Source organism: Oncorhynchus masou, chromosome 1, assembly GCF_036934945.1.
Source record: "Oncorhynchus masou masou isolate Uvic2021 chromosome 1, UVic_Omas_1.1, whole genome shotgun sequence".
NCBI lineage: Eukaryota > Metazoa > Chordata > Actinopteri > Salmoniformes > Salmonidae > Oncorhynchus > Oncorhynchus masou.
The window spans coordinates 40181770-40192632 of NC_088212.1; the positions used below are offsets into that span (position 1 = coordinate 40181770).

Sequence of the window (10863 nt, forward strand, 5' to 3'; positions counted from 1 at the left end):
ATCACTAGTCACTTTATTAATACCACTTTAATAATGATGTTTACATATCTTGCATTACTCATCCCATATGTATATACTGTAATTTATACCATCTATTGCATCTTGCCTATACCGCTCAGTCATTGCTCATCCATATATTTATATGTACATATTCTTATTCCATCCCTTTACTTAGATTTGTGTGTATTAGGTAGTTGTTGTGAAATTGTTAGATTACTTGTTGATTATTGCTGCACTGTCGGAACTAGACGCACAAGCATTTCGCTACACTCGCAATAACATCTTCTAACCATGTGTATGTGACCAATAAAATTGGATTTGATCATGTATGTCTATGTGTGGGAATACTTGAACAGATTTCTTAAATTAAAATCACTTAGAGCAGATTTCCTGGTGTTTTTTTTTACAGTATTTTATGTCCAACAATCAAAACAGTTTTTTTGTTGTTTTCTTTGCTCAGAAGACTTGAGGGCCAAATAAAACCAAAAGCGCCCGGTTGGGGAATCCTGCCCTACGGAGTACTCCACATCCACTTTTACATGGGCACAAACACTCGTTTTTTTCTCTTGTTATTTGCATTGGGGGCATTTATTGACTTTGAAACTTTTTTAAACCCCACATTAAAAGCAAATGCTACTTAAATATGAACAAATATAAATCATTGTTAATGTTTAGACAATTATTTTTATACATCATGAATAAATACAGGTTAATAACACTTCTACTATTACGAAATTCCGTGACCCGGAAGCACTTTTTTTTAGTGTTGCTGACGGGATGCTGTTCTCCACCATGAATAAGTCTAATCGGTTTCGGATGGGCAGTTTTAAAATATTTGATTTAATGTTGAATCAGCGAAACATTCATGAATTAACATGTCGGTTTGCTGTTGTTCTTCTTTCAATCTGCCAGTGTCTGGCAGACGATGGATACGAGATGGATGACTTTTTGAAAAGGGAGTACTCTCTTACCAAACCATACCAAGGTAGGCTATCCAAACGCTTTGCTTGCTTTGGTTTCGCAATCAGTAACTATTGTTTTGCTTTCTCGACAATGTTCACAAACATTTACGTTTGTAGTGTACAAAAACACTATTGAGGTATTCAGCAGATAAGTATAGTATTATTGTCTGTACGATATGGGTATTGGCAGGATAGTGTTAACTCAAGTATCTAACAGTACAGGATTGCCCAATCTCGGTCTTGGGGACGCCAAGGGGCGCACGTTTTGTTTATTGCCGTGCTAATTCAAATAATCAGATGATTAAGATTTTATTATTTGAATCAGCTATGTAGTGTTTGGGCAAAAAACACAAGTGACACCACGTCATGCAATTGCATTTGATTACACACACAACGGAAGCGGGTAGATTATTGACAGTGAAATAATAGGATGTAGTTAACATTTTTGGAGCGTTGTGTAATCCAAAGTGGATCACCACATTAAACAACCATTTAGTATTGACATTATTGGTAGATAAGTATTTTACAAATTGGTCCCTAATCTAAAAGGTCTTGACAAATCCATATTTGTTCTCATAGGTGAGCAAAGGTAATTTTCACATTGTTGTGATCCAATGGTGAAAACATTGGACAAAGATGTCCCTTTTTAAATGGCCTATATCAAGTTATACATATTGATTGTGTTTGTGTAGGGTTGGGCTCCTCCAGTTCCTCTTATTGGGACCTGATGGGCAATGCCATGATCACCACTGAGCATGTGCGACTGACCCCTGACTTGCAGAGCAGACAAGGAGCAGTGTGGAGCCGTGTTGTGAGTTCAGCTCTTTCCATCCCGAAGTAAAAACCAGCACACTACTGCTTATCCTTGAACAACCTGAAACCTCTACTGCACTTAGACTACGATGTATTATCTATAGGCCTAGCAGACATGCCACAACGTATGGCAAACGCATCACCTAATTTGTAGTGACTATACCATCAATTAGGCTTATGCTTCCTGACTACATGTACAATTCTATAGCACATAGCATTTCAATATACTACGACAGCTAACATGCCATGCCACAACCGTCTTTTCCTCATTCCCCGTACTGTCTGTCTCTATACGCTCCTACTGCAGCCCTGTTTCCTGCGGGACTGGGAGCTGCAGGTGCACTTTAAGATCCACGGCCACGGGAAGAAGAACCTGAATGGAGATGGAATGGCTCTGTGGTATACCAAAGAACGCATGCAGACTGGTACTGAGCTTGCACTGTCTAACACACAAACCAGGGTTACTTCCCAAAGTGCACCCTATCCCCTATATAGTGCACAACTTTTGTCCACCGCCCATAGGGTACCATATGAGGGTACCATTTGGGACACACACCAAGGTTAAAAGATAGTCTCAAGTGTTGTGGTAATATATTACAATGATCTCAGCATGGTCTTCCTAAAGTGTTGACTGCCAGGGTTTATCACCTGCAGGTCCTGTGTTTGGAAACATGAACCTCTTCACTGGCCTTGGAGTGTTTGTGGACACCTACCCCAATGAAAATAAGAACCATGAGGTATTACACTAACCCCCCCCCCCACCCCCCCATATGCTCACTCATACTCAGGTGGACACCCCCAAAACGTATTAGTGATGGGGGTTTGTCTATTCCCAAACACTCAGTCATGTATAATTAGTTTGGGTGTGCAATGTTGTGTGTTTACGCTGCGTCCTGTGTTTTCTTGCATCCCTCTTGGGCACACAGAAGAAGTACAATCCTTCGACTCAGGTAGCTACAGTAACCTATCAGCCAATCCCAGTCATCCTCTGGCTGAATTGAACAGTGCATGCTTATTTATTTCTATCCTCAACACTCCACCTATTTCATCATTGTTGACTCACCCACATCATGCATTTCTCATCCCTATTGTGTCATGCAATATGTGATGTACGAATGTACAGACTAGTGTCAGAAGTTGTTCCTGTTTACCTAAGACATTTGGATCTTGCAATGCTTAATGGATTTAGTCACTGTCTCTCCAATAGCAAAATATTTTCTAAATAGGGGTCATTTCAAAAAGCCATGACCCCCACCTCCGATTGTTCAGAAATAATTTCTGTAGTTAGAAATAGATACGATTAGCATTCCTGCAACAATTTTTTTTATTTAATAGGATTCATATAATATTCAATAGATATGGTACCTAACATTTGATTTGGACAACTTTTTTTTCTAACAATGAGTAAGACATGAGGAATCCAAAGAAATTGTAAATATCCACCCACGTACCCCAACAATGAGTATACACTATCAGTTATTTTTGCGTGATACATAGTATGGAACTGCAACTGAGCATTGTTTCTTCATACTCTGTAAATTATTCCCAGTGAAGTTAGTTTTTGCGTGATACATAGTATGGAACTGCAACTGAGCATTGTTTCTTCATACTCTGTAAATTATTCCCAGTGAAGTTAGTTTTTTTTCTTCCGTTCAAGGAAATTTGTCATTAAATCATCCTGAAATTAACAGGTTCTGGCCACTAGATGGTGCTGTTTATGCTTAATAATATGTTAAAGGGATAGTTTACCCAAATTACAGTCATCTTTTGGCTTCAGCTTTTCATTTTTTATTAATTTACAAATTAATAATTCCACTGACATTATGGGGTATAGTGTGTGCATACACACAATACCCCATAATGCCAAAGTGGAGTTATGTTTTTAGAAATGTTTACACACAATCTACTATATACATGTTTGGGTCGGATTGGCGTGGGGGGGTCCATGGATGGCTTTTGACCATTTTCTGGATTCCTCATGTGAGTGATTCCTCACTCATTGTGAGAATTTTTTTTGGTCCAAGTCAGATGTTAGGTACTATATTTATTGAATATTATATGAATCCTATTAATTAAATTGGCCACTTTGGGTTCAATCAATTATCTTAATTTCTCAGAGACCAACTTAATCAACTAAATGTTTCAGGAATGTTAATATTATTTGTTTCTAACTGGAACAATTTCAGAACAATCAGAGATTGCTCTTGTTTGTGCTTTTTGAAGTGGAATGACTCCTAGTGAACTTCTTTTGACCAAAGTAGTGCACTCCATAGTAAATAGGGTGCCATTTTCAGATGCAACCACTGTGTTTTAAAGGGATAGTTAGCATTGGCTTGCGAAACAACCCCTTAACTTCCTTCATACATAAAAATGGTATCCATGAGTTCATCTGACTCTGGATAAGTAATCTCGCAGTATCCCCCTGGTCACTGATTGACATTATCAGCTGGCTTATCACAACTTCCTCCGTCTCTGCAGAGGGTCTTTCCATACGTTTCTGGGATGGTGGGGAACGGGACTCTGGCTTATGAGCACGATCGTGATGGCCAGTCCACAGAGCTTGGCGGGTGCACAGCCCTGGTGCGCAACATCCCCCATGACACCTTCCTCCTCATCAGATACACCAAAAACCGACTGACGGTGAGAGAAACGCACAGGGCACCATGTTCAATAAAGTGTTCACTAACATTACATATTTATTGACCTATGTTTGACCTCCTGACCTACAGATACAGATCGACGTTGACGGTAAACAGGAGTGGCAGGACTGTCTGGATCTTCCAGGGGTACGTCTACCTCGGGGCTACTTCTTTGGAGCCTCCTCTGTTACTGGAGACCTGTCAGGTACTGGGCCTCTATGAACATCTCAGAACAATACTGTTTTTGGGGTTCACCATTTGCATTCTTCTCACTGGTTTTTGAAATCTGTTCATGGCAATCGGATCTTTAATTTCTGAATGGAGATTGGTGGAGATCCTGTAGTCGAGCGGTAACACTGGAGACCTGGGTTTGATCCCCAAGTCCACCCTTCCTACTGTGCTTCCACTTTCCTGTCTCCCTCTATGTTTCCAGCTGTCTGAATAAAGTGTGAAATGTTAAATGTTGGATTGTATTGATTTATGTGTGGCAAATAGCCTAGCGGTTAAGGGCGTTGGGCCAGTAACTGAAAGGTTGCTGGTTCTAATCCCTGAGCCAACTAGGTGAAAAATCTGTCGATGTGCCCTTTAGCAAGGCAATTAACCCTAATTGCTCCTGTAAGTCACTCTGGCTAAGAGTGTCTGCTAAATGACTAAAATGTCAAATGTATTTCTTCCTTCCTCTCATTTCCCAGACAACCATGATCTCATCTCTATGAAGCTGTACCAGCTGACTGTGGAGCGTACTCCGGAGGAAGAGGAGGAGGAAGAGCTCATCCCCAGTGTTGATAACTTTGAGCACTTGAACAAAGGTAAGATGATACAAGCCAACAGTTTCACGTCTTGCACGCATGGTTTGATTTTGTTTCAGAAAAGGTGTGATAATTGGTTTTGTCTGTCCAGTTTCAATTGAACTGTAGCATGAGGTCATTTTTTCTTTCTTCATGGTTGTTTGTCTCTCATTACAGTGGAGGTGCAAGAAGAGGGGATGAGTGGAGTCCAGCTCTTCTTCACCATAGTCTTCTCTGTCATTGGTATCTTTGTACTGGGGGTGGTGGCAGTGGTCATGTATGGGCGCTGGAAGGAGAACAGCCGCAAACGCTTCTACTAAGAGGGAGAGCTGGGTAGTCTATGGCTCCATCCCAAATGGCACCCTATTCTCTTGTTTATAGTGCACTACTTTTGAATAGGGGTCTAGTCAAAAGGTGAGCTCTCTGTAGGGAATAGGGTGCCATTTGGGATGTCGTCTGAGGGATGCTCTATGTGAATGAGGATGTAGATTTTTAAACATGCAACGAACATGCTGTCAGCCATACATAGCTTTACTACATAACAATTCCCTTACCTCAATAATACTTCAACTGCGACAAATGAACCGTTCTCGGACCATCTCGGCCCAAATAAATCAAACGTGACCCTTTTTTTTTTTATAACATTTTTTTTATACTGAGATTAATATTTTTTTGTCTTTTGTTTCACCTTAGTGTTTAACGTAGGAGGCCATGACCTGTGAATTGCTGACACTGTCATCAGCAGACTGCACTCACTTATATGCAGTGTGCATGATGGCTTCCAGCCTTTTTGTCATGTTCTGCCGTTGAGACTTCCGAATTGTTTGCACTGACATGAAATGCCCGTGAGAAGACTTCTATTGAGCTGCCATAATAACTAAGTAATGAGAGAATTGTTCTCAACAAAAGTACCTAGCTCGGGCCAGTTTAAGACCAGGGCCTTCATGATCGTAATGAATCAAATTATATTGCTGGGGGAACTGATCTGAGTTCAGCAGTCCTACTCTGAGATGTTTTCCTGAATATGGGCCCAGGTATCGCAATGTACATGCTAATCCTCTAGTTCTATATTTTGCTTCATGAGCTAACATTTGGCTCTTGGTTCTGTATTGCTGTGCTGTAACTACCATTTGCCTACAGTTGAAGTTGGAAGTTGACATACACTTAGGTTGAAGTCATTAAAACTAATTTTTTAACCACTATAGTTTTGGCAAGTCGGTTAGGACATCTACTTTGTGCAATGACACAAGTCATTTTTCCTACAATTGTTTACAGACAGAGTATTTCACTTATAATTCACTGTATCACAATTCCAGTGGGTCAGAAGTTTACATACACTATGTTGACTGTGCATTTAAACAGCTTGGAAAATTCCAGAAATGATGTCATGGCTTTAGAAGCTTCTGATAATCTAATTGACATAATTTGAGTCAATTGGAGGTGTACCTGTGGATGTATTTCAAGGCCTACCTTCAAACTCAGTGCCTCTTTGCTTGACATGGGAAAATCAAAATAAATCAGCCAAAAAAATTGTAGACCTCCACAAGTCTGGTTCATCCTTGGGAGCAATTTTCAAATGCCTGAAGGTGCCGTGTTCATCTGTACAAACAATAGTACAAAGTATAAACACTATGGGACCACGCAGCCGTCGTACCGCTCAGGCTAGGATTTTTCAACTGCACTTGGAGAAATGTCCTCTGGTCTGATGAAACAAAAATAGAACTGTTTGGCCATAATGACCGTTGTGTTTGGAGGAAAAGGGGGAGGCATGCAAGTCGAAGCACACCATCGCAAACCCCCCCACCCCCCAACACGGTGGTGGCAGCATCATGTTGTGGGGGTACTTGGCTGCAGGATGAACTGGTGCATGTCACAAAATAGATGGCATCACAAGGATGGAAAACAATGTGGCTATATTGAAGCAACATCTCAAGACATCAGTCAGGAAGTTAAAGCTTGGTCGCAAATGGGTCTTTCAAATGGACAATGACCCCAAGCATACTTCCAAAGTTATGGCTTAAGGACAACAAAGTCAAGGTATTGGAGTGGCCATCACAACGCCCTGACCTCAATCCCATAGACAATTTGTTGTCAGAAAAAGCGTGCGCGAGCAAGGAGGCCTACAAACCTGACTCAGTTACACCAGCTGTGTCAGGAGAAATGGGTCAAAGTTCACCCAATCTGTTGCGGGAAGCTTGTGGAAGGCTACCTAAAACGTTTGATCTAAGTTAAACCATTTTAAATGCAATGCTACCAAACACTAATTGAGTGTATGCAAACCCACTGGGAATGTGATGAAAGAAATAAAAGCTGAAATAAATCATCCTCTCTACTATTATTCTGACATTTCACATTCTTAAAATAAAGTGGTGATCCTAACTGACCTAAGACAAGGACCTTTTACAAGGATTAAATGTCAGGAGTTATGAAAAACTAGGTTTAAATTTATTTGGCTATGTAAACATCCGACTTCAACTGTATCATACTGTACGGGTTATTGGATTGTTTTCTCTGAAACGCTCTACCCTCTTTTGTAGGTTGTTAAACTGTTGTCCACCAGCTATCATCTCAAGCACAGATATCAAAACCGATCATCTCACCTGTGGCATATATAGATATATCTCAAAAATATAAATGCAACTATTTTACTGAGGTTCAGTTCATATAAGACATCAGTCAATTGAAATATAATCATTAGGCCCAAATCTACGGATTTCACATGACTGCACAGGACCAGCCAATCAGAATGTGTTTTTTCCCCATAAAAGGGCTTTATTGCAGACAGAAATACTCCTTTGTTTCATCAAATGTCCGGGTGGCTGGTCTCAAACGATCCTGCAGGTGAAGACGGTGGAGGTCCTGGGCTGGTGTGATTACATGTGGTCTGCGGTTATGTGTCCAATTGGACATACTGCCAAATTCTCTAAAATGACGGAGGCGGCTTATGGTAGAGAATTGAACATTACATTCTTTGGTAACAGCTCTGGTGGACATTCATGCGGTCAGCATGCCAAATTCATGCTCCCTCAACTTGAGACATCTGCCATTGTGATGTGTGACAACTGCATATTTTAGAGTGGCCTTTTTATTGTCCTCAGCACAAGGTGCTATGTAATGACGTGCCACACCTGTCAGGTGGATGAATTATCTTGGAAAAGGAGAAATGCTCACTAACAGGGATGTAAACAAATTTGTGCACAAAATGTAAGAAGCTTTTTGTGCATATGGAACATTTCTGGGATCTTTTATTTCAGCTCATGAAACAACCCTTTACATGTTGCGTTTTATATTTTTGTTCAGTATATTTATTCTAATTAATAATGTCAGCCTATATTTACCTTTATGATTGATCAAATGTCTCTTGTTCACCTGTGAAATTTTGTTGGTTGTTTTCTATGTTGACAATGTTTTTAAAACATATTATTGTTATGAAAAACTGTACATTGTCCATCCACGGTGTCGTTAAGCCTCGTGGCTAAACTGTAATTCCAAAATAAGATAAAGTAGCCTAACGGTTGGTTTGTAATCAGTTACATTACCAATCCTCTCCAGGCACTTATTTTCTGGTGCCTTACCTGGGTCGTATTCATTAATGCAAACTGTAGTAAAACTGTTTTGCAATGGAAACCGCTTAGAGCATTTGGGTTAACATTGCAAAAAGTTTTGCTACGGTATGCACAAATGAATGTCAGTCTCTAAAAGGTTAAAGGTCGTACGCGAGAGTCCAGGGCCGGCCCTGGGCATAAGCGACGTAGGTGGTCGCCGGCTGCTAGGGGGTCCCCCGACCCAATCATTAAAATGGTGTATTTTTATTTTAAGGTCTCAACTTACTGTTGAACGCAATATTGAAATTTGGTTGTGCATCGGTAGTTTTACTCATGTCATTCAATTAATTAGCCCATGGCAGCAAAAAAAAGTTATTGCTAAATTAATTTGTCCAGCTATCTACGTCTGAATTACTGACCGGGAACAAAGGGCAGGGGCCTCATTTAACCAACCATGCGTACATTTCTTACTAAATTCTGGCATTTGTGGAAGTCTAGGATTTGCATATGCAACAAATTTGTTGGGGTTTATCACACTGTCACAGGCAACATACTGTGCACGTTGTTTTTATAAATCAGAGCCATACTATGTTTGTTTGTGTGCTACAACCCCACCTGGAAAATGTCCTCCTGGAACAAGAGTTTCTAAAAGAAAGCACAATGGCAAATTTGATCACATTTCTGTTAGAGGCGTGGGCAGAATGTTTTAATATTTTTCAGGAAAAAAATGCATGCTGCCTATAGCAAGTGCCAAACACTGGATATACCTTCCTTTTGCATAAAATAAACATATTAGACATCATGGTGATATGTGATCTGCTTATTAACTGCATCTGTTTTATCATTAGGCCTGCTTTTTAATGTTTTTATTAGCCTACCATTGTTATAATTCCCGTGCATCAAATACCTCCATTTTCCGCAAAATAGCAATATTTGCTCGCAATACAGTTGATCAACCACTAGTTGTGTGCGTGGTTTGAGATTTGTGTGAATATAGGCCCACTTTCCTGTCATGTTCAAAATGGATAAATACCAACCTTTGCGGGAAAACTGAAGTATGCATGTTTGGATGCTTTTTTGTTGTTGTTGTTGTGCACACACCTTGATAAATCAAGCCCCAGGGGCCCTGACCTCCAGGGAGCCCCAAGTCACTCAAATATCATATTTACATGCCATGTCATGGAAAAATGTGTGGTATTTCAGGAAATTCCTTTTAAAATGTCTAAAATGTATCTCCGCCTCATGGCAAAATGTATAAAATTGCAAAAAAGTAGCTTTAAAACTGCAACGTTTTCTCTACACCCCATGGCAAATCTCCCCTAGGGCCCCCAAAAGGGTAGGGGCCCTGTATGAAACTCCAGCGCTGTATTTCTGTCAGTTCATGATGAAGCTCGAATAGATAGGGCCCGATGTGCTGTTTTAACCCAAAAGGTTTTCTTTAATGTTGACATCTATAGTTAAATATGTTTGGGACTGTGTGGAATGAGAGTAATTTATCGTGTCATAAAACATCTGGAAGCGACACAAACGTGACTATTTCAATCTTTATTTTGTGAATGCTGTTTGGCTTCTGTCAAATGTTAAATTCTTGGAAATCTACAGTTGTAAAATATTATCTTGTTGGTCTATATGAGGAGAATGTGCACTGTAGTGCTCTTGTGTCAAATCTTTTTGAATAAAAATGTCTATGACATTCTTTCTCATTTGGAAACGTCCTCCTTTGCCAAATGTCTATTTACCCCTCTTAGTGTTCTTAGACTGCTGTGACTAGGTAAAGAAGGAGGCATACTCCGGTTATGTATGGATAAAAATATATATTTTTAACGTTGGTAATTAATACTGTAAACTAAGTAATTACCTCTTTAGCCAAGGACGGGAGGTGACGATGACTGGTGTTTCTGTTAACAGTAGATCATCTGGCATCCAGTAGATGATCAGGTGAAAGGGACACCTTCCAGTCCACTCAAACTCTGTAAATGTATAGAAAAGACAGGTCCTTGCCATCTACAGTATTTGCATACAGTCTATTCATTATTCATTGGCATTTACTTGTTGTAACTTAAAACATTTTGACGCTGTGTATAGTGGGGCGGGCTCTACTGTCTGTCAGGTAGTA

The 10863-nt window shown here is 40.0% G+C and overlaps 1 protein-coding gene across 2 annotated transcripts; it reads left to right on the forward strand.

Annotated features, from left to right (window-relative positions):
* The first annotated feature begins 775 nt into the window (after window positions 1–775).
* On the forward strand, window positions 776–10462 carry lman2lb (lectin, mannose-binding 2-like b). Of its 2 annotated transcripts, XM_064971409.1 has the most exons (9): window positions 776–985; window positions 1655–1773; window positions 2083–2200; window positions 2430–2512; window positions 2702–2725; window positions 4254–4415; window positions 4505–4619; window positions 5107–5223; window positions 5380–10462. In XM_064971409.1, exons 1-9 carry the CDS (start codon window positions 778–780, stop codon window positions 5520–5522), a joined length of 1089 nt encoding a protein of 362 aa, XP_064827481.1. In that variant the 5' UTR covers window positions 776–777; the 3' UTR covers window positions 5523–10462. The 2 variants fall into 2 exon arrangements, with proteins under 2 accessions (XP_064827481.1, XP_064827488.1); XM_064971416.1 differs by lacking the exon at window positions 2702–2725.
* The last annotated feature ends 401 nt before the right edge of the window (window positions 10463–10863 follow it).